The 24,801-nt window shown below is 47.2% G+C and overlaps 1 protein-coding gene across 7 annotated transcripts in view; it reads right to left on the reverse strand.

Moving 5' to 3' along the window:
- LOC139749071 (glycine receptor subunit alpha-2-like) overlaps positions 1–24,801 on the reverse strand; it is a 328,567-nt gene that overhangs the window by 226,899 nt on the left and 76,867 nt on the right. For all 7 annotated transcript variants that reach the window (XR_011712883.1, XR_011712882.1, XR_011712884.1 and 4 more), the window contains one exon: positions 8,430–8,518. Coding sequence is in view for 4 of the 7 variants with exons in the window: in XM_071662542.1 (XP_071518643.1) it covers positions 8,430–8,518 (89 nt within the window). In the remaining 3 variants the exon portion in view is untranslated. The remainder of the gene's footprint in view (positions 1–8,429; positions 8,519–24,801) is intronic.

Consider the following 24,801-nt stretch of genomic DNA (forward strand, 5'->3'; position numbering starts at 1 on the left):
AAAAAAGGATCCAACGGAGAGATCAGTGATGGATGACTTGTCCTGGAGGGGAAAGATACATGGCCGGAGATGTTGAGTAACAGGCAGGAGTCACGGGACGAGGGAGACGGGCCGGATCCAACACTGTTGTTGCTGACGAGATCCAACCCCGTTGTGTCCCCCCAAACCCCACCCCAAGCCTCAGTTGAGGGAGCCATATCATCTTGACACCCCCGTGACGCAGGCTGCTGGGGAGCCACATCATCTCAGTACCTCATCTTGACACCCCCGTGACGCAGGCTGCTGGGGAGCCACATCATCTCAGTACCTCATCTTGACACCCCCGTGACGCAGGCTGCTGGGGAGCCACATCATCTCAGCACCTCATCTTGACACCCCCGTGACGCAGGCTGCTGGGGAGCCACATCATCTCAGCACCTCATCTTGACACCCCCGTGACGCAGGCTGCTGGGGAGCCACATCATCTCAGTACCTCATCTTGACACCCCCGTGACGCAGGCTGCTGGGGAGCCACATCACCATCTCAGTACCTCATCTTCACACCCCCGTGACGCAGGCTGCTGGGGAGCCACATCATCTCAGCACCTCATCTTGACACCCCCGTGACGCAGGCTGCTGGGGAGCCACATCACCATCTCAGTACCTCATCTTCACACCCCCGTGACGCAGGCTGCTGGGGAGCCACATCATCTCAGCACCTCATCTTGACACCCCCGTGACGCAGGCTGCTGGGGAGCCACATCACCATCTCAGTACCTCATCTTCACACCCCCGTGACGCAGGCTGCTGGGGAGCCACATCATCTCAGCACCTCATCTTGACACCCCCGTGACGCAGGCTGCTGGGGAGCCACAACATCATCTCAGCACCTCACTTTAGCACCCCAAGGGGTGGGGGGAGGATACAGGGAGGGATGATGACAGACTATTAAAGACGAAGATTTTCACTTTAAATTCAAGTCAGACCTTGAGATTCTTGATAACATGAGACACTCCCCGGTCACAGACCCTCCCCCACTGGCAATATAAACCTCTCCTACTCCTGGCGTTCTTTCATAAACATTCTGGAAATCGACTTTAACTAAATCTTACAGATTTGCTGATAAGAACATGAATGTTCAGTACTGCCTGGCATTTTCTGCTTTACCTGACGACGGATTAACAAAAAAGTATCAAGCTAAATAGTACTAATGTCTTTAAACACTTTGCAAACCACTGCATAGAAATACAAGGATAAATGAGAAAAATAAAGTCACACACACACACACACACACACACACACACATATATATATATATAGATATATATATATATATATATATATATATATATATATATATATATATATATATATATATATATATATATATACATATATATATATATATATATCCCTGGGGATAGGGGAGAAAGAATACTTCCCACGTATTCCCTGCGTGTCGTAGAAGGCGACTAAAACGGGAGGGAGCGGGGGGCTGAAAATCCTCCGCTCTCGTTTTACTTTTTCCAAAAGAAGGAACAGAGAAGGGGGCCAAATGAGGATATTCCCTCTAAGGCTCAGTCTTTAGTTCTTAACGCTACCTCGCTAGCGCGGGAAATGGCGCCCGCGTTAGCAAAGTAGCGTTAAGAACAGAGGACTGAGCCTAAGAGGGAAAATCCTCACTTGGCCCCCTTCTCCGTTCCTTCTTTTGGAAAAAGTAAAAACAGGAGGGGAGGATATATATATATAAATAGGGTGCGTAAGACAAGGGAGCAAATGGGAACTTCAGTGAAGGGCGTAAATGGGGAGGTGATAACAAGTAGCGGTGATGTGAGAAGGAGATGGAATGAGTATTTTGAAGGTTTGTTGAATGTGTCTGATGACAGAGTGGCAGATATAGGGTGTTTTGGTCGAGGTGGTGTGCAAAGTGAGAGGGTTAGGGAAAATGATTTGGTAAACAGAGAGGAGGTAGTAAAAGCTTTGCGGAAGATGAAAGCCGGCAAGGCAGCAGGTTTGGATGGTATTGCAGTGGAATTTATTAAGAAAGGGGGTGACTGTATTGTTGACTGGTTGGTAAGGTTATTTAATGTATGTATGACTCATGGTGAGGTGCCTGAGGATTGGCGGAATGCGTGCATAGTGCCATTGTACAAAGGCAAAGGGGATAAGAGTGAGTGCTCAAATTACAGAGGTATAAGTTTGTTGAGTATTCCTGGTAAATTATATGGGAGGGTATTGATTGAGAGGGTGAAGGCATGTACAGAGCATCAGATTGGGGAAGAGCAGTGCGGTTTCAGAAGTGGTAGAGGATGTGTGGATCAGGTGTTTGCTTTGAAGAATGTATGTGAGAAATACTTAGAAAAGCAAATGGATTTGTATGTAGCATTTATGGATCTGGAGAAGGCATATGATAGAGTTGATAGAGATGCTCTGTGGAAGGTATTAAGAATATATGGTGTGGGAGGCAAGTTGTTAGAAGCAGTGAAAAGTTTTTATCGAGGATGTAAGGCATGTGTACGTGTAGGAAGAGAGGAAAGTGATTGGTTCTCAGTGAATGTAGGTTTGCGGCAGGGGTGTGTGATGTCTCCATGGTTGTTTAATTTGTTTATGGATGGGGTTGTAAAGGAGGTAAATGCAAGAGTCCTGGAAAGAGGGGCAAGTATGAAGTCTGTTGGGGATGAGAGAGCTTGGGAAGTGAGTCAATTGTTGTTCGCTGATGATACAGCGCTGGTGGCTGATTCATGTGAGAAACTGCAGAAGCTGGTGACTGAGTTTGGTAAAGTGTGTGGAAGAAGAAAGTTGAGAGTAAATGTGAATAAGAGCAAGGTTATTAGGTACAGTAGGGGTGAGGGTCAAGTCAATTGGGAGGTGAGTTTGAATGGAGAAAAACTGGAGGAAGTGAAGTGTTTTAGATATCTGGGAGTGGATCTGTCAGCGGATGGAACCATGGAAGCGGAAGTGGATCATAGAGTGGGGGAGGGGGCGAAAATTTTGGGAGCCTTGAAAAATGTGTGGAAGTCGAGAACATTATCTCGGAAAGCAAAAATGGGTATGTTTGAGGGAATAGTGGTTCCAACAATGCTGTATGGTTGCGAGGCGTGGGCTATGGATAGAGATGTGCGCAGGAGGATGGATGTGCTGGAAATGAGATGTTTGAGGACAATGTGTGGTGTGAGGTGGTTTGATCGAGTAAGTAACGTAAGGGTAAGAGAGATGTGTGGAAATAAAAAGAGCGTGGTCGAGAGAGCAGAAGAGGGTGTTTTGAAATGGTTTGGGCACATGGAGAGAATGAGTGAGGAGAGATTTACCAAGAGGATATATGTGTCGGAGGTGGAGGGAACGAGGAGAAGAGGGAGACCAAATTGGAGGTGGAAAGATGGAGTGAAAAAGATTTTGTGTGATCGGGGCCTGAACATGCAGGAGGGTGAAAGGAGGGCAAGAAATAGAGTGAATTGGAGTCATGTGGTATACAGGGGTTGACGTGCTGTCAGTGGATTGAAGCAAGGCATGTGAAGCGTCTGGGGTAAACCATGGAAAGCTGTGTAGGTATGTATATTTGCGTGTCTGGACGTGTGTATGTACATGTGTATGGGGGGGGGGGTTGGGCCATTTCTTTCGTCTGTTTCCTTGCGCTACCTCGCAAACGCGGGAGACAGCGACAAAGTATAAAAAAAAAAAAAAAAAAAAAAAAAATATATATATATATATATATATATATATATATAATCACCAGACCCCGTCTGCCTACGCTTACCCCGCTAGACCTAATCGACCAAGTCGCTAGCAAGCTACTGCGTCACATGATTTCTGTGTGGGTGTTAGCAACTCAAGGGTGGGCGGGTTGTGATAACTGTTTCTTCCCCTATATCTCCAAGCTTTGGAACCCTCTACACACTCATGTCTTTCCCATTAACTACAACGTGGCACATTACGAAAAAAATAGGTTTTTCTTTTCCTCCAAAATTCGTAAATACTTTCCCTTGTCTGTTCTTTTCCCCTTTCGTTCATCGAGGCCTGGCCTCGATATGGACTTTTATCCGTGACTGGAGCGTCCAACATTACGAAAAGGGAGGAGGGGTGTCTGCGTCCCACCCTCCTACCACGACCAACCTTATACCACATCCACCTTGCTACCACAGCCACCTGCTACCACAAGCCCCCCCTGCCGCCATGACCATCTGCTACCACATCCACTTTGCCACCACAACCACCTGCTACCACAACCTACCTGCGGCCATGACCATCTGCTACCACAACCACCCTGCCACCATGACCACCTGCCACCACCTGGAGGACAGTACCTGCAGAGCCTGCTACCCACACTGTGGGGGAAGACCATTAAAAAAAACTAACCAGGTTTTGTGAGGCATCAACAAAGTTGACGAGGTTCGATGGAGCCCTGACAAAGTTAACCTGTAGCAAACCCGCCTGGCCTCCCCTCAGGGTTAAGGAGGGAGGGGAAACCAACACCCAGGCCACAACCTCCCCAAGTGATGCGCAAGACCAAGCGCGGCCACGTCTCCCTGCAGAAGAAGGTGAACAGACGAAGAAAAACGAAGTCGAGAGAGACGAGGAAGTGAACTGTTCGTCAAGATGTCTAGCCTCCTGAGGATGTTGGGACGACGCTTGAGGACGAAGCTACGACGCTTGAAGATGAGAGTACGACCCATGAACGACGGTACCCCCCCCTGGGAAGAACAGCCCAATTCAAGCACAACTTGATGACCCTCGAGCACGACGCCTTGGGTATGACGAGCCGATCTTTTGACCCGATCTTATGAGTCAGGTCCGAGGCCAGCAGGACATCATGACCAAGGGTCGTACCGCAGCGCACAGCGGTCGTAAATGTCGTGCCTGAGTCGTAACGTTGTACTTATGAGGATGCCTTACCCAGGAAGGAGCTATAGCATGCTCGCTCCCTCGCATCCCACGCCCTTATGGTCTACTACTGGTTGATCTTGTTGGCTGTGCCGTCCCAGGTCATCCTCAGCCTCTCCATGGTAAACTTGCCCTCCTCCTCCACACACACACACACACACCCTGCACTCCATCCCAAACCCTCCTCCGACATACGTTACTGTCCATCGCTGGGACTGTAAGAGATATTCATCAAGGGGAGCGTTTATGTAATCCCTCACGTATGCGCATTTCGCTAAGGCCGCCCGGACACTCTCCTGCTCCATGTTGAGCACCAGACTCAAGGGAAGTTTTAAGGTTCCCCAGGTAAGCGCTTCCTCAGCTCACCTCCCTCATCAGCTGCTTCCCATCATGACTGCTAAACCCCAGCATGGACGACCCGTCACCTCTCTCTCTCTCTCTCTCTCTCTCTCTCTCTCTCTCTCTCTCTCTCTCTCTCTCTCTCTCTCTCTCTCCAGTGAACACGTCAAATATTCCTGACGTCTGAACACCAAATTCTGCCACGACAGGACCTGGCAGCCTGTGCCTGAACACTGGAATATCTTAGATCGTCACCATCCAAAGGTTTGAAGGACACGTCCATCTGTGCCCCTTGTCTGTACAGTCTATTTCAACGTCGCATCACAAGTATTTCATTTATTCCTCTGCATTATTTCCTACCTTTTGGAATATATATATATATATATATATATATATATATATATATATATATATATATATATATATATATATATAATGAGTGTGTGTGTGTGTGTGTGTGTGTGTGTGTGTGTGTGTGTGTGTGTGTGTGTGTGTGTGTGTGTAAATGCTCAGAGCTCTGACAGTCGCACATATAGAGAGGAACACCAGAGACACACATACCTTGTCCATACAGTCTACACATACAACTCCAGTGCCCCGTGTGTGGGGCAGGTAACTACCATGGTAGGAAGTGAACTATGATGAGCGAGTCTGAGGCCAGGATGTGGTGGGTTGACGGTGAGGAGGTATACACCAGGCAGGCGGCAGGAACCGCCCGGCCACAGCACATCTGCTCAAGATGAACAACAAAGACTCGACCAATTCTGGCGTTCCTCTCCCGCCATCAAAACCCTCGCCGTGGTACAACGCCATTACAAAACACACACACACACACACACACACACACACACACACACACACGCACACACACACACACTTGCGCGCGCGCTCTCTCTCTCTCTCGCTCATTCTTCTCTCCTTCATCAAAGGGAAGGTTTTCTGTGCAATACATTACGCCATGACCCTGTTCTGTGTCACACATGGGGAGAAAAACCCGCTTTTTCTTCCCCATTTTCATCAAAGGATGACATGAGCCGGTCCTCTCCCCGCGGGTCTACCAGCATCATCGCAGGCCCACATCATCAAGGCGCAACCCATCATTTCACCTCCACAAACACATCCTTGACTCGGTAAAATTCGCGTTTTCTTTGATGTGTAAAACCCTGGATTATCCCAGGACAACCTGGCCCACCCTCATACACTCTCAGTTCTCACTACCTCACCATGTCGGCTAGACCAACCGACCTCCCCCCTCCCTCCTGTTCCACCCGACCTCACACTGTCAGCTGGCTTGGCCTCATACTGTCCGCTCGCTCGGGTTCTCACTGCCAGTGCACTCGGCCTCACAGTCCGCTCGCTCGACCTCACACTGTCAGCTCGCTCGACCTCACACTCTCCGCTCGCTAGTCCTCACACTGTCAGCTCACCTTGCCTCAAACTGTCAATTCACCTTGTCTCACACTCAGCTCGCCTTGCCTCACACCGTCAGCTCGCTCGGCCTCACGCTGCCAGCTCACCTTGTCTCACGCTGGCAGCTCACCTTGCCTCACACTGTCAGCTCACTCGGCCTCATACTATCAGCTCGCTCGACGGTAAAGACAACGAAGCGTCCACAAACACCGTATTCCCAGAGGCAAGTTTGCCAGATGATGGTTCAAGACAGAGCCACACCCAGGTGTCGCTTGGTGCAACACGTTACAGGTGGTAATGCAGTGGCCTCCTGCACTAACCTACAGCAATATTAAAAGTGTTGCGAGGTACGCGCGCGCGGGCGTCTCCCCGCTGGGATAATGAAACATTCTTGAGATGTTGGAAGCGTGCAAGTTGTCCCTTGTGAAGTCTGGCGCACAGATACCACTCAGGTTACACCACCAGCTGAAGCTGATGATGATGATGATGGACATTCTAAGCCTACTCACACCTGGATTGAATATATATATATATATATATATATATATATATATATATATATATATATATATATATATATATATATATATATATATATATACTGCTATGAGTCCATGGGGAAAATGAAACACGATAAGTTCCCAAGTGCACTTTCGTGTAATAATCACATCATCAGGAGAGACACAAGAGAGAAATATAAATCAGTTGATATACATCAAAGAGACGAAGCTTGGACGCCATTTGGTAAACATATATATATATATATATATATATATATATATATATATATATATATATATATATATATTCGGCAAGCATTTCTGACTCGTGCAGCAATTTCAAACTCTCCTCAGGTCAACTGATGCAGTGGGGGGGCGACACCCGCCTGTGTTATAACATTGTTCCCGACCAGTTCTTTATGGTGACATCTCACCATGTACTTAACAAACTTTATCCTTTGACACAAGTGAATTGCCAGGTCTGTCTGTTAACCTCCCCCCCTCTCTCTCTCTCTCTCTCTCTCTCTCTCCCTCCCTCTCACTTACACATCTCTCACCACCTTTTTACCTCCCTCCAACACAAAGACCCGCCTCCCCTTACATTATCAATCGTGCTTCTTCCGACGTCCTCATTAACATTCATTGTTGACTCCCTCACGAACCCTGACTCACGCTAGGGTTCCTGAGAGGGCGTGCATAGGCCTGGGACCACAATGGTGGGGGGCCTGGGTTAGGGCTTTTTAAGGCGGAAGGTGAGCTCTTCAGGAGAGAGGTGACCCTTATGTCAGTACCCCTTCAGGAGAGAGGTGAGCCCTGGGGTAGTACCCCTTCAGGAGAGAGGTGAGCCCTCGGGTAGTACCCCTTCAGGAGGGGTGAGTCCTCGGGTAGTACCCCTTCAGGAGAGAGGTGAGCCCTGGGGTAGTACCCCTTCAGGAGGGGTGAGCCCTGGGGTAGTACACCTTCAGTAGACAGGTGAGCCCTGGGTTGACCCACCCTCCAGTACACTACAGCAACTGTGCCACCTGTGAGGCTACATGGAGGCTTAAGACTGATAAGACAGGGAGGGGCGGGTGTGTTATAAGGGAGGGGACGGGTGTGGTAAGGGAGGGGCGGGTGTTTTAAGGGAGGGGGCGGGTGTGGTAAGTGAGGGAGCGGGTGTGTTAAGGGAGGGCACGGGTGTGGTAAGGTAGGGGGCGAGTAAGATAAGGGAGGAGGCGGGTGTAAGGAGTCGGGTGTGGTAAGGGAGGGAGCGGGTGTGGTAAGGGAGGGAGCAGGTAAGGTAAGGGAGTGGGCGGGTGTGAGGAGTCGGGTGTGGTCACTTACTTCTGTGGTTGGTGGGGGTGGCGCGGCGGTCGTAGTTCATCAAGAGACTGTCCAAGATGCGCAGGTGTTCCATCGTCACCTTGATCGGCCTGGCCAGGGGAGAGAGAAGAGGACCTTAGTCGAAGACATCACGATTATACACCTACCTAACGCCGTCAGCACGACTGTACGACCCTGGTGTATGATGGCCTGGCCTTTGACCCATAATGGAAGGGTCGTATGGTCGTGCACAAGGATGGTACAGCAGTGCTCAAGGTATTGCGTCATTCACAAAGCTCATCCACTCCTATCCACACCATCATTCACTTACAAGTTAATACTACACTTAAAGAACACATCATTTATCAGTCTATTACAACATTCATGTTTATTCCCTCGCTGTACATCATGTGAAATAGGAGACAATTCTCTGGTGTTGGTTCCCTCACGTAACCTTCATTGAAAGGACATTTATAATGTACAGTCCTGAAATATATGTACAATGACCTTCCCTCCCGACGACCAAAGGGATCCAGCATCCAACACCATACGCAAATCATCGTCAAGCATCTCCCTCGATATGTCACGGGGCTTGGGAGAGCAGCGTTGTGGAGGATGTGATCTCTTGTGACACTAGAGCTGGCTACGTAAATCCTAACTCTTCTTATAACATGTCATTAACACATTGATCACGACGGTAAGACCCTTGATCATGATGGTACGATCCTTGAGCACGACGGTACGAACCTTGAGCATGATGGTACGATCCTTAACCACGATGGTACAAATCTTGAGTCTGGTGGCTCAACTAACTTGGCTCACAAGGGTCAGATCAATGACCAGGCCATCATACCCAGCAGTCGTACCGTCGTCCTCAAGGTACGTACCATGTCCTTCAGGAACGTACCCTAGTACTAAAGGTACGTATCTTCGTCCCCAGGAAAGTATTGAAAGGGTCTTACTATCACGTTGGAGGCACGTACCGTCGTCCTCATAGACCGTACCTTTACACTCATGGTACGTACCGTCGATCTCAAAAAATTGTATTACCATGCTCAGGGATCGTACCGTCGAGTTCAAGGATCGTACCGTCGAGATCAAGGGTCGTTCCGTCGAGTTCAAGGATCGTACCATCGTGCTCAAGGGTCGTGCGTCGAGCTCAGGAGTCGTACCGTCGTGCTTAAGGGTCGTACCGTCGTGCTTAAGGGTCGTACCGTCGTGCTACAGAGGTCAGACACAAAGGCTTCATTCTCTGAATGAGACGTAAGACTTGACGGAGCCATACCAGACAGCGGCTCTGGGCTGACCTCCCTCACCCACCCATACCCGGTCCTCCAGACCTGTCCTCGTTTCCCAGCCCAGCCAGACGCACCACTCCTGCGCCAGACCACGCTCACTTGGGAGGGTCAAAAATGAGGAAAAACATTAAGACAAAGGAGGTAAGATGAAGCGCCTGGCTACCTTCATTTTTCTTGATCCTGACAAGGTAAGCTGAGCGGGTGTCTACTAACTTACAGGAGATTCCTTGGGGATCTGGCGATACTTAATGGTGATTGCCTGCGTACATATATACACACATATATACGCACATAATTCTAAAAGAAAAAAACAAAGCCATTTTGCAAACAATTATCTTTTTTTTCTTCTTCTACTATTAGCCACATGAGTACATCATATCTACGCTATGTATCTTAGAATTAGAAAGGGAAGAAATTGAACGTGAAACGCTGTCGCTATATATGTTATGTATATATACTTCTTGCTGTAGGAGTCCCTCCCATCTTCTCTGGGGCTACCACAGCGCTTCCTCTGCCACGCGAACCGGATGGGACAATGGGTCATATAGTGTAGTGGTGTTGTGTGTGTGTGTGTGTGTGTGTGTGTGTGTAGGACAACTGAGCAGCAAGCGTTCAGTGTCTTCACAGTGGTAGTTGCATCGTGGTCAAGAAGGAGGTGCTTGGGGTACAATGAATCGGTTCAGTAGTGTTGTGGGGATGGGTGAGGTCCAGAGCGCTCACGGGAATGTGTGACTCGTGTATGTCTGGGGAGTGTCGTTTCACCTGGGTGTGCTATCCGGAAAAGTGGTGTTTACGACTAAGATGTTGGAAGTGAGGGGGTTTGTCAGCGAAGGTTGAAGTGAAAGGCAGGGGGTAAGCTGTCTAATTTTGCTTGAGGGTTGATAGTTAATCATGGAGGAGTTTGAACGTGAGGTGTCCAGTGCTAATGCAAAGAACTGAGCGTCGAGCACGTTGAGGAAGAACAGTATTGGGAGAACCTATGTTTCATTGTGTAGGTGTTAAGTGCTAGTAATTGCCAGACAGCCACTGACTGTCCAGTATGCTCTATTTTGAGTGGTTTATAGCTCAGTGATATTTGGTTTTCAGAGGATGGAGGACCAGGCAGGTGTGAAGTAGTTTAGTGTGGAACAAAATTCTTTTTCTTATCCCACGCTGGTACCAGGTAGTGTTCAGAGAGGCATTTAGTGTGTGTGTGTTACTTTTGCATTGATGTTCATGATGGGAGCGAGTGGCATGGGTGTGTCGCACGTGATGTCTTCTGGTGGAGTGGTTGGTGCCTCACCAACTTCTTTCTGGTCTGGTTCAGGTGACTGGTGGCCGTTGGTTAGATCCATATCTGTCCAGGGTTGGCGAAGGTCCTGGGGTAACATCAGGACACTTTCTGAGAGGGGTCTTCGGGGTAATCAGACCAAATCAAATACACATATAATGCCAACCTCCTCCGTCGAACTAACATATCTAACCCCTAACTCCCCAGGCAACTCTGTACAGGTGGCCTGGATGTAGGAGGCTGCACTTCACACACCACACAACACATTTCATGAATAACTCAGGATCACATCCCTCTACAACCTAACTTGAAATACGAGGGATGTATACCCGCCAGTCCAGAGTGACAGTTTAACAAATACAGTCATTAACCACCCGCTGAAGTAACGAAAAGTTCCTGAATTAACTGTACAATTCCCAGTTTGTTTTCAACCCGAGCCTACATCATCTGGTGAGGACTGATGGTAGGCTCGCTGTCCATCATGGACAACAGTGTGTGACGCAGTAACCTGGGCTCCTTGCATAACTGTGGCATTGCGTGTGTTGCAAACGTACGTACGTGAACCCTGAGAGGACAGGAGGGAAACTATATATTTTCAGTTGGTTAAATGTACGTGTCAAATTCAAGCTTCACCTGTGAACTGCAAAGTGTTCCTGTATATTGAGTCTTCCACACGTGTACTGTACAAGTGCACATGTATATTACACCTTAAAAACGTGTATTGTACCAGTATAATGCACCTTCTGTGTACCGTACCAGTGTACCTAGTGTCTGTGTACTACACTTTACATACAAGTTGTACCAGTGGACCTGTGTACTGCACCAGTGTACCTGTCCACTACACCATATGTGTACCGTACCAGTATACTGCACCTTACACACGCCTACTGTACCTGTATACTGTAACTTCAAATTTGTACATTAGGTAGAATTTCCTTACACACACACACACACACACACACACACACACACACACGTAAATCGATTCCTGGATCATATACTTTCAACCTAATTTACAAATCCACTCACTCTAGGGTGAAAATTGCCTTTCGAAGTGCTGAAAGGCGATGTAAACAAGTCACCCCCAGTGTAAGCGATGTAAATCGTTTACACCGCTGGACGCGATGTAAAAGTTAAACCTTTCGCGCGCCAACACAGCCGACGTGAACCTTTCTGTGCGCCAACACAGCCGACGTGAACCTTTGTGTGAACACCAGAGGAGGCAGAGGAGAGAGACAATAATACTAGGGTAATCCACCAGCCTCATTCTGCACCACAGGAGGGCATGGGAGTGGACGTGTTCTCCACCCATGAACCGACCGACGCAGGAAAAGGGTTAATTTCAAGCCGACAAATCTTTGTTTTTTTCCAACACAAAACATTATTGGTCGTTAGGAACGATGGAGGCCAGAGAGACGGCAGTGACCTGGGTGATTAAACTGCTCTATTCTGGGTCATAGGCAAGGAACACAATCCACAGCGATAAAGATAACATGATAAAAATCTTTACGCTAAACGCTCGCTCATATACTGTTACTGTATGAAAAAAAAGATTATCTAACCGCATTGTGGTGTAATCTTACACGTTATCATTTATTATAATTCTTATAATTAAGTAGAAAGGAGAGATGCGTGTGAGGGGAAATAAGACACTCATGTGATGTGAGGGGGAAATGAGAGACTCATATGATGTCCTCATGCTCTTAATGAGTCTGTGACACGAAAGAAAAATTTTACTCATCTTTAATAACACGTTAAAGACGCTAATGAGATAAAGAAAGAGAACAACAACTTTAAACCCAGAGAATAAATAAGAGAATTTATGAAGAAATCTGTTTTATAAAGGGTTTGCTTCGTCTCCACTTGGGGTAAAACATACGGGAACATGACAAAATGACGTAAAAATAAACTGTCCAGGGTCAATGCACTTAAGACACACAGAGCACGACGGAACGCCCTTTGAGGAAGACAGGAGAACCCGCGTGTAGAACGGTACGACCCTTACGTATGATGGCCTGGCCTTTACCGCCTCCAGCCCAGCCCTTAAGTTAGGGTCAGTTGAAAGACCACGTCAATATATCCAAAGGGCCCAATTCTGGTGTTCTAATGGGTGGCAGCCTCGTGTGTATGGGCTGTCCAGTCGTTCTCACGGATCGCACCGTCGTGTGTCAAGGTCTAAGTTTTAAGGGTCGGTATGGCGGGGATTGGGGAGCAGTGGTCCAGGCTACCACCTTCACCCAACCTCTGTACTGGCGATCCCCGCAAGCCTGCTGACACAGGCGTTGTGTAACCCCGGAGGACCCTCGCCTGCCACACCATAACAATGTTGTTGTTGTTGTTGTTTTCCTGCAGTCGGTGCTCAGTGGTCAGCCGGGGGTGGACGCACGTCAGACCAGGTTTGCAACTGACAAGGGACGAAACTCGGCTGTGGCTTGGATGGAAGCGCTCACTGTGGGGAGGGAGGGGGGCGTGCGTTCGTCGAAGTGCTAACCACCAACTACTATGTCATTCCGTATTTCATCCAAGAGAGAGAGAGAGAGAGAGAGAGAGAGAGAGAGAGAGAGAGAGAGACAGAGAGAGAGAGAGAGAAAACACCGAGTCCTTACTGATAACAGTCTCCGTCGAGTCCAGTCAACGATGCGAGTTAACGTTAACAGCCCACGGTGGTTGAGTCGAGGCAAGCAGGTCCTGTGATACGCGTCCGGTATGAGGCAGCCGTCTCACTGGCCCATCTTCCCCTACCTCTTCTACCGGAGGGATGCACTCCTGAGGTGCGGGTGCTGCCCGTATCGACGACACCCTGGCCCTCCTGAGGCTCCGTCCACGAAGGAGGAGGCGTCCGCTCGACCACAGGACGTGGTCTACACCTTCAGTCTGTCGTCGTCTTCCTCAGGCGGCTCAGACTGCGGTCATCACAAGACTCCAAATTCATCACCAGCCCTCGAGGCTCCTTTGTTCTGCTCCGTCTCATTCATCCAGCCTGATTTGACACCCTGGTTGGGTCTGGTCGAACTGATTTGGGCCAACGCCAACTCATAATGATGCTCTCTCTCTCTCTCTCTCTCTCTCTCTCTCTCTCTCTCTCTCTCTCTCTCTCTCTCTCTCTCTCTCTCTCTCCACCTTCTACCATTTCCTTTTCCTCCTCCTCGCTAGTCTTTCTTTCCTTTCTCCGGTTATGAATGGTCTTACTACCTCTCTATCACGACGATTTCCTCACCTACGTAAAACAGAATTCGCGCATCAAATTCTTTAACGTTTCGTTACCACAAACACGAAATTGGCCTCACTGCACAATGAACACCAGGACCTCACTTGCTTCCCTTCAGTCAGCGTAATGGACAGACCAGGTAAGTATCCAGCTCTCGAAGCACAGACCAGGCAAGCACCCAGCTCTCGAAGCACAGACCATGCAAGCACCCAGCTCTCGAAGCACAGACCAGGCAAGCACCCAGCTCTCGAAGCACAGACCAGGCAAGCACCCAGCTCTCGAAGCACAGACCATGCAAGCACCCAGCTCTCAAAGCACAGACCAGGCAAGCACCCAGCTCTCGAAGCACAGACCAGGCAAGCACCCAGCTCTGGAATCACAGACCAAATCAATATCTACAGAAAAGGGAAAGAGAACATCCCCCACACCCCACCCACATTACGACGCAGGGGATACGGGATCTCCCGTGGATATACTGGGACCTGCCACAGCCGCCCCAGGTGTAATACACACGAGGACAAATCACTCTATCGTACAATGGCAAAGGGGAGGGAATACACTATATTTTCCTCCCCCACACGTACGTGCTTGTGTGATGTGTGGGGGGAAGGGGTTCCAATGGCAGATTGGATGTCGCCGGTGGCAACGCTAAGTATATTTACGGTGCTGGGCGACCGATTTACGAAGCCATCAACAAAGAAGATGGTGAGAAAAGTGTCGCCTGGGGTAAAGTTTTAGTATTAAGAACGTCAACAGATGACGACCACCAAGAGGAAGAACGTCAACGGATGACGACCACCAACAGAAGAGAGAACGTCAACAGATGATGACCACCAACAGAAGAAAGAACGTCAACAGGGGTAGTGAAAACATCAGAAACAGAAAACAACATAGAGAACATACATAGCAACAGTAACAACACCACACACAACAGAAAACACAGACCGACTGTAGCGGTGCCATCATCACTGCAATGATGACGTCAATATCACTGCGCAGAACAGCACTGCCGAAGTACCAACACGCACCACTCATCGTTAACAGTGACAGCAATAACATAAGAAACAATTACATTCACAACCATACAACAATAATAATAACCCAAGCAGCAAAATTACAATGATACAACAGTAATAACAGAGGCAGAAAGAGAACAACAGTAACAACAGTAGCAAGGATAACGGTTACATCATTACAGTTACACTTACATCAGCAAGATACAAGAATTTATAACAATACAGCAACAGTAATAACAGCGGCATCAATAAATACAGTTACAGTAATACCATCAATACAGCAATACAGCAACGGTTCTAACGGCTACAGCAACAGTCATAACAGTGGCACCAATAAAAAAAGGAGTCTAGTTAAAAGCAAAAAAAAAAAAAAAAAAAACGCCAAAAGCAGCTTAAACAATAACATCAGCGACCAAAAAATAACAAATAACAGTTGTAACAGTAGGTAACAACCAGCAGGTGTTACCAATGTTACTCCTGACGCAGGAGTAACAGACTATGGTCTTCGCTCCCTCCCTCCTTACGTTACACCATCACAATCATCTAAATCATGATGCTAGGTCGTCTGGTCTTGTAGGGGTAATAGTATGCTTATGAGCGTGTCGGTACGACCCTTGAGGACGACCTGGGTATGATAGAGTGACTTAAGGGCAAGGGTCAGGCCAAAGGTCACACCATCATACTTCAGGGTTGAGCCGGCGCGCTTAAGGGGAAATTACGGAGAACGTAGAAAGTGTCTAAAAATTGAAAGAAAGAAAAAAAAAAAAGAATAGGTTTCTTATTCCGTAGTCAAACTTGATACATCATTAGTGGTGTTGGAGGACGAAGAGATTCATCTAGCACCAAGCAGGAATAGTTACAGACTCATTCTGAAAGCCAGATGGGGAGAGAAAAAGGAAGGTGTAGAGTAAGGAAGAGAGAAGAGTAAGAGAGTAGAGAGGTACTAGACGAAGGAACATACACTGGTTACTTATTGAGTGTTCAAAAAGTCCCTACAATAATTTTCCGTGTGGATCATCATAATATAACATAACAAAAGTGAACAAAGTATAATGGTTGAGTCATTAAGGCGTTGTCAATTGACTGCCAGGGTCATTATGAAGTCTTGAACATCCCTCTTTAGTTATCCAGTATACTTCTACGACTATACACGCTCTCACAGCACGTGAAGCCCTTCAATATAACGACATACTCTGTGGCGCATACACACCTCAAGCCACAAGCTGCTGCTGCCTGGGTGTGTGGACGTCTTCACCGACAATACTGGCCAGCCTAACTCTCGAGCGAGCAGACGTTGCCATCTGCGTATCACAGGTTCGTGTGTGTTCCTCTGTCTCAACCTTGTCTTTAAACGCGGTAGCCTCAACGACCATCCGAGACCAAACCAGACTAATATGCATGGGTGTACTAGTTCGTCGTGCGAAACGTAACAATACTGAAGTTTAAGAAGAGAGAGAGAGCACGCTAGTCTGACCAGCTTCAGAACCCCCGAAATAGACTAGGAATACCCAACCTGGTATAAGGAGCTGGGCGAAGCTTCTAGCTGGCATGCACGGAACGCACTAGTGCGTTTAAGGCAAGAATACGCCCAGCTAGGATGAAGGAAGTCGGTAAACCTTCACATCTCTGTTTATCGGGGTCAAGCTGCACTTCCGGGCGAGCGCGTGGGGTACACCGCATCTCACTAGACCAGGATGTCTATCTGTCCACGGAATATCTCAAGAGGTCAAAGGTCAAGGGTAAAAGGTCAGCCCGGATCATGATCCGACATCGGTGTGCTGTAGGGATACCCTGTGCTGTGAACACACTCCTAACCCAAGCTCCAACCTGAGGGAGGACAGTGAACTGCAAAATGGCAGCGCGGGTGTCCATGGATGTTGTGTGTGGTTATATATACACGTACACTAGACAACTACACTCGCTGAGGCACACGGAAGCCGTCATTACTAAGCCAATGACCCTGTAACATCTGCACAGCTCAAAAAAAAAAAAAATTGAAAAAGTTAAGACAAAAAAAACACATGAAACCCACCACACTGGGGCAGCCCACACCGCCCACGTAAACACAACAACAATGGCGAGGGAAACAAAAGACGATCGCGGGGAAACAAAATATCCTCCCACACTGCCGAAAAATTTTCGTTTAACCGAAATCATCAACCGAATATGGCAAGTCTGAAAAACAAGACTTATCCGTAAAACTGAAGTTTGGATAACTAAACACGGGATAATTAAACATTGTCGTTAATGGAATATTTCCCTAATTGCTTGGTTGTGATCTTGAGGCATGACGTACAAGTGATGAACACAGAGGTACAACCTTTGGGCATAATGGTGAGACCTTTGACCTGGCTTTTAAAAGGCCAGGACAAAGGTAAGGCCGTTGTAACCAAGGGTCGCCACGACCACGCGTTCAAGGTTCTTCTCTCTCTCTCTCTCTCTCTCTCTCTCTCTCTCTCTCTCTCTCTCTCTCTCTCTCTCTCTCTCTCTCCTTCCTTTGAGAAATGCACATAGACGCAAACCACGGTATAAGCATATGAACACACACACACACACACACACACACACACACACAGGGTGACCTGATCCCAACTCTCAAGTTTCCAAAGTTCGAGAACACGATGCCATAACAAGAATCAAACGTATTTACGTCCCTGTTCCCTGTGTACCAGTTTGTCCGTACGCACAAACAGGTCACACTGCTAAACCGTAACCAACCACACTGTTGTAGGACGGTGATAGAACCGATAATAGTTTCGAGTGTAGTCATTAATGTATCATAATGACCCCACCATCACTATCTATGAAAACTTCCTGGTGTTACCCAGGCCCCTTCTGAAGACTCCTGTGGCCCAAGGCTGCGCTACTTCCAGTAGCAGGGAACTAATAGACTCTTCACTCGCGGTGTAACCTCGAGCGGGCAGAGTTCCGTAACACCAAAAAATGAACATAAAAAAAAGAAATATGTTAGTAATGCCCAAATTTCTCGGTATATTTGCCTCATTTCTCCCCTAAACATCTCCGGGCTTAATCTCTGGCATCAATAATTAATTAATAAAATGTTTCTCTCGTGTAATTAGACGGTTCTTTGCGCTATTTACATCCAGCATCTTCCTTCATCCATAAATGTAAACGAAAGTCCAGGGTTTAATAAAGTAGTAGGCTTGTGACAGACTGAGGCTGAACATTCCAGAATATGGGCCATCATGACCTCTATATGGCAACACTGTCATATGGCCGAGATCGCCTCAGATGGCAACACTGTCATATGGCCGAGATCGCCTCAGATGGCAACACTGTCATATGGCCGAGATCGCCTCAGATGGCAACACTGTCATATGGCCCAGATCGCCTCAGATGGCAACACTGTCATATGGCCCAGATCGCCTCAGATGGCAACACTGCCATTTCTATGTACATCCCCAACCGTCGCTATTCGGTCCTGTAAACATCACAATATACTTAACTTTTCGAAACCAGCTGAAGATTACGACTTCCAAAGATGACCTTTAGCGAAGCTCCAAACCTCTGATCGAAAAGTTTTGGAAGTGACCTACTTTTTCTAGAAAGTTTAGCCTAGTAAATTTTTTTTTCATATATTAAAAACGGTACGTCTGGTATTTCTTACACACACACACACACACATATATAGTTTCCAGACTCCACCAAAGTGTCAATATATGTGATGCCTTGATCTGTTTAGTTTCAGAAAAAATAAAACAAAGTTAGTATGGACAAGTTATGGCGTTGCTGTTACCATAAACTTGTTCATTTTCCTTTTGTTCTTAATGGTTCAAAACTCGAGCGGGAAGATGAGTTCACCTTTGAGTACGAAGGTACGACCCTTGAGCAAGACGGAACGACCCTTGAGCACGACGGTACGACCCTTGAGCACGATGGTACGACCCTTGAACACGATGATACGACCCTTGATCACGACAGTACGACGCTTGAGCACGATGGTACGACCCTTGAGCACGATGGTACGACTCTTGAGCACGACAGTACGACGCCTGAGCACGATGGTACGACCCCTGAGTACCATGGTAGGAACCTTGTGCACGACAGTACGATCCTTGAGCACGACGGCACAACCCTTGAGCACGATGACACGACCCTTGAGCACGACGGTATTACCCTTGAGCACGACGATACGACCCTTGAGCACGACTGTACGACCCTTGAGCACGACGATACGACCCCTGAGTACGATACCCCGTTAATAAGCCGGTCATCCTCCAGGATCTGGTAAGGTCAGACCATCATTACACCTAGAGGTCGCACTGTCGTGCTCCAGGGTCGTATCGTCGTGCTCAAGTGTCGTACTGTCGTGCTCCAGGGTTGTACTGTCGTGCTCCAGGGCCGTACCGTCGTGCTCGTGTCGTACTGTCGTGCTCCAGGGCTGTACTGTCGTGCTCCAGGGCCGTACCGTCGTGCTCGTGTCGTACTGTCGTGCTCCAGGGCTGTACTGTCGTGCTCCAGGGTTGTACCCTCGTGCTCGTGTCGTAATGTCGTGCTCCAGGGCTGTACTGTCGTGCTCAAGGGTTGTACTGTCGTGCTCCAGGGCCGTACCGTCGTGCTCAAGCGACGTACTGTCGTGCTCCAGGGTTGTACCGTCGTGTTCAAGTGTCGGACTGTCGTGCTCCAGGGTTGCACTGTCGTGCTCAAGGGTTGTACTGTCGTGCTCCAGGGCCATACCGTCGTGCTCAAGCGTCGTACTGTCGTGCTCCAGGGTTGTACTGTCGTGCTCAAGGGTTATACTGTCGTGCTCAAGGGTGTTACTGTCGTGCTCCAGGGTTGTACCCTCGTGCTTAAGGGTTGTACTGTCGTGCTCAAGGGTTGTACTGTCGTGCTCAAGGGTTGTACTGTCGTGCTCAAGGGCTGTACCGTCGTGCTCAAGCGTCGTACTGTCGTGCTCCAGGGTTGTACTGTCGTGCTCAAGGGTTGTACTGTCGTGCTCAAGGGTTGTACTATCGTGCTCCAGGGTTGTACTGTCGTGCTTAAGGGCTGTACTGTCGTGCTCCAGGGTTGTACTGTCGTGCTCAAGGGTTGTACTGTCGTGCTCCAGGGTTGTACTGTCTTGCTCAAGCGTCGTACTGTCGTGCTCAATGGTTGTACTGTCGTGCTCCAGTGCCTGTCGTACTCAAGGGTCGTACCGACGTGCTCAAGCGTCGTACTGTCGTGCTCAAGGGTCGTATCGTCGTGCTCAAGAGTCGTCCTGTCGTGTTCAAGTGTCGTACCGTCGAGAAACGCTGTTTACACCAGTCCACCTAGCCCTACCTATGTACACATACAGAGCTCTTGAAGCAGCACACTTATGAAAGGTCGTGTGTGCTGGTCGTATTTACCTGAGGATCAAGTCAAAGGCTTCAGCCTTGAATCAACAGGGAACGTGGAGCCCTGGATCAGCTACCCTCACACGGAACATCTTTACCAGCGCTCACTCGTGTCAGCCACCACACCCAGACAGCCCAACCCACATTAATGTCCGGACACTAAACATTTTGAATGTTTTTCAAGCCTCGTACAGCTTTAGGGGTCTAATATATATATATATATATATATATATATATATATATATATATATATATATATATATATATATATATATATATATTTTTTTTTTTTTTTTTTTTTTTTTTTTATACTTTGTCGCTGTCTCCCGCGTTTGCGAGGTAGCGCAAGGAAACAGACGAAAGAAATGGCCCAACCCCCCCCCCATACACATGTACATACACACGTCCACACACATAAATATACATACCTACACAGCTTTCCATGGTTTACCCCGGACGCTTCACATGCCTTGATTCAATCCACTGACAGCACGTCAACCCCTGTATACCACATCGCTCCAATTCACTCTATTCCTTGCCCTCCTTTCACCCTCCTGCATGTTCAGGCCCCGATCACACAAAATCCTTTTCACTCCATCTTTCCACCTCCAATTTGGTCTCCCTCTTCTCCTCGTTCCCTCCACCTCCGACACATATATCCTCTTGGTCAATCTTTCCTCACTCATTCTCTCCATATGCCCAAACCATTTCAAAACACCCTCTTCTGCTCTCTCAACCACGCTCTTTTTATTTCCACACATCTCTCTTACCCTTACGTTACTTACTCGAACAAACCACCTCACACCACACATTGTCCTCAAACATCTCATTTCCAGCACATCCATCCTCCTGCGCACAACTCTATCCATAGCCCACGCCTCGCAACCATACAACATTGTTGGAACCACTATTCCTTCAAACATACCCATTTTTGCTTTCCGGGATAATGTTCTCGACTTCCACACATTCTTCAAGGCCCCCAGGATTTTCGCCCCCTCCCCCACCCTATGATCCACTTCCGCTTCCATGGTTCCATCCGCTGCCAGATCCACTCCCAGATATCTAAAACACTTCACTTCCTCCAGTTTTTCTCCATTCAAACTCACCTCCCAATTGACTTGACCCTCAACCCTACTGTACCTAATAACCTTGCTCTTATTCACATTTACTCTTAACTTTCTTCTTCCACACACTTTTCCAAACTCAGTCACCAGCTTCTGCAGTTTCTCACATGAATCAGCCACCAGCGCTGTATCATCAGCGAACAACAACTGACTCACTTCCCAAGCTCTCTCATCCCCAACAGACTTCATACTTGCCCCTCTTTCCAAAACTCTTGCATTCACCTCCCTAACAACCCCATCCATAAACAAATTAAACAACCATGGAGACATCACACACCCCTGCCGCAAACCTACATTCACTGAGAACCAATCACTTTCCTCTCTTCCTACACGTACACATGCCTTACATCCTCGATAAAAACTTTTCACTGCTATAACAACTTTCCTCCCACACCATATATTCTTAATACCTTCCACAGAGCATCTCTATCAACTCTATCATATGCCTTCTCCAGATCCATAAATGCTACATACAAATCCATTTGCTTTTCTAAGTATTTCTCACATACATTCTTCAAAGCAAACACCTGATCCACACATCCTCTACCACTTCTGAAACCACACTGCTCTTCCCCAATCTGATGCTCTGTACATGTCTTCACCCTCTCAATCAATACCCTCCCATATAATTTACCAGGAATACTCAACAAACTTATACCTCTGTAATATATATATATATATATATATATATATATATATATATATATATATATATATATATATATAGTTTTTATCGAGGATGTAAGGCATGTGTACGTGTAGGAAGAGAGGAAAGTGATTGGTTCTCAGTGAATGTAGGTTTGCGGCAGGGGTGTGTGATGTCTCCATGGTTGTTTAATTTGTTTATGGATGGGGTTGTTAGGGAGGTAAATGCAAGAGTCCTGGAAAGAGGGGCAAGTATGAAGTCTGTTGGGGATGAGAGAGCTTGGGAAGTGAGTCAGTTGTTGTTCGCTGATGATACAGCGCTGGTGGCTGATTCAAGTGAGAAACTGCAGAAGCTGGTGACTGAGTTTGGTAAAGTGTGTGGAAGAAGAAAGTTAAGAGTAAATGTGAATAAGAGCAAGGTTATTAGGTACAGTAGGGTTGAGGGTCAAGTCAATTGGGAGGTGAGTTTGAATGGAGAAAAACTGGAGGAAGTGAAGTGTTTTAGATATCTGGGAGTGGATCTGTCAGCGGATGGAACCATGGAAGCGGAAGTGGATCATAGGGTGGGGGAGGGGGCGAAAATTTTGGGAGCCTTGAAAAATGTGTGGAAGTCGAGAACATTATCTCGGAAAGCAAAAATGGGTATGTTTGAAGGAATAGTGGTTCCAACAATGTTGTATGGTTGCGAGGCGTGGGCTATGGATAGAGTTGTGCGCAGGAGGATGGATGTGCTGGAAATGAGATGTTTGAGGACAATGTGTGGTGTGAGGTGGTTTGATCGAGTAAGTAACGTAAGGGTAAGAGAGATGTGTGGAAATAAAAAGAGCGTGGTTGAGAGAGCAGAAGAGGGTGTTTTGAAATGGTTTGGGCACATGGAGAGAATGAGTGAGGAAAGATTGACCAAGAGGATATATGTGTCGGAGGTGGAGGGAACGAGGAGAAGAGGGAGACCAAATTGGAGGTGGAAAGATGGAGTGAAAAGGATTTTGTGTGATCGGGGCCTGAACATGCAGGAGGGTGAAAGGAGGGCAAGGAATAGAGTGAATTGGAGCGATGTGGTATACAGGGGTTGACGTGCTGTCAGTGGATTGAATCAAGGCATGTGAAGCGTCCGGGGTAAACCATGGAAAGCTGTGTAGGTATGTATATTTGCGTGTGTGGACGTGTGTATGTACATGTGTATGGGGGGGGGGGGGGGTTGGGCCATTTCTTTCGTCTGTTTCCTTGCGCTATCTCGCAGACGCGGGAGACAGCGACAGAGTATAAAAAAAAAAAAAAATATATATATATATATATATATATATATATATATATATATATATATATATATATATATATATATATATGGTGGTAAGGTAAATCAGAATATAGCGGGAGTACTTTAATCTGCATTTCGAACAAAGGTCTTATTCAGGGAGACTGAAACGAAAACCAACATGTACAATAATAACATTTGTCTGTTGGTCGTGCATCTGTCTCTCTGAGGAACCTCTGATGGTCGAAACGTAAAGAGATTACAGTAATCCTAATTAGTTTTGGAGTTTCCATACCACCATATATATATATATATATATATATATATATATATATATATATATATATATATATATATATATATATTTTTTTTTTTTTTTCTTTCAAACTGTTCGCCATTTCCCGCATTAGCGAGGTAGCGTTAAGAACAGAGGACTGGGCCTTTGAGGGAATATCCTCACCTGGCCCTCTTCTCTGTTCCTTCTTTTGGAAAATTAAAAAAAAAAAAAAAAAGAGAGGAGAGGATTTCCAGCCCCCCGCTCCCTCCCCTTTTAGTCGCCTTCTACGACACGCAGGGAATACGTGGGAAGTATTCTTTCTCCCCTATCCCCAGGGAATATATATATATATATATATATATATATATATATATATATATATATATATATATATATATATATATATATGAGAACGAGCAGCAATTGTTCAGACAAGGATATAGCATAAAACTGCAACCAAAGAACCCCTTAGGATCCACAATGCACCAGGAACAGCATCCTCCCCCCACCGTGCTATCCATCACTTTCCTGAAGCCAATACAACTCTATTTGCCGAGTTCAGACGTTGGTTTAAAAAGACAGATTAGCGCGGGGGGACGTACACATCTTGTGTGGTAAATACGAGGCTTCCGCAGCCAGGCTGATTGGTGGGGGCCAGTCACGTGGTCAGGCTGATTGGCTCTGTATGCTGTGGGGGCGCGGGACGTATTGTGAACGATGGAAGATTTAACCCCTTTCAGTATCATATATATATATATATATATATATATATATATATATATATCATCCCTGGGGATAGGGGAGAAAGAATACTTCCCACGTATTCCCTGCGTGTCGTAGAAGGCGACTAAAAGGGGAGGGAGCGGGTGGCTGGAAATCCTCCCCTCTCGTTTTTTTTTCCAATTTTCCAAAAGAAGGAACAGAGAAGGGGGCCAGGTGAGGATATTCCCTCAAAGGCCCAGTC

The sequence above is a fragment of the Panulirus ornatus genome, chromosome 6 (genome assembly GCF_036320965.1).
Source record: "Panulirus ornatus isolate Po-2019 chromosome 6, ASM3632096v1, whole genome shotgun sequence".
In the NCBI taxonomy this organism is placed as follows: domain Eukaryota; kingdom Metazoa; phylum Arthropoda; class Malacostraca; order Decapoda; family Palinuridae; genus Panulirus; species Panulirus ornatus.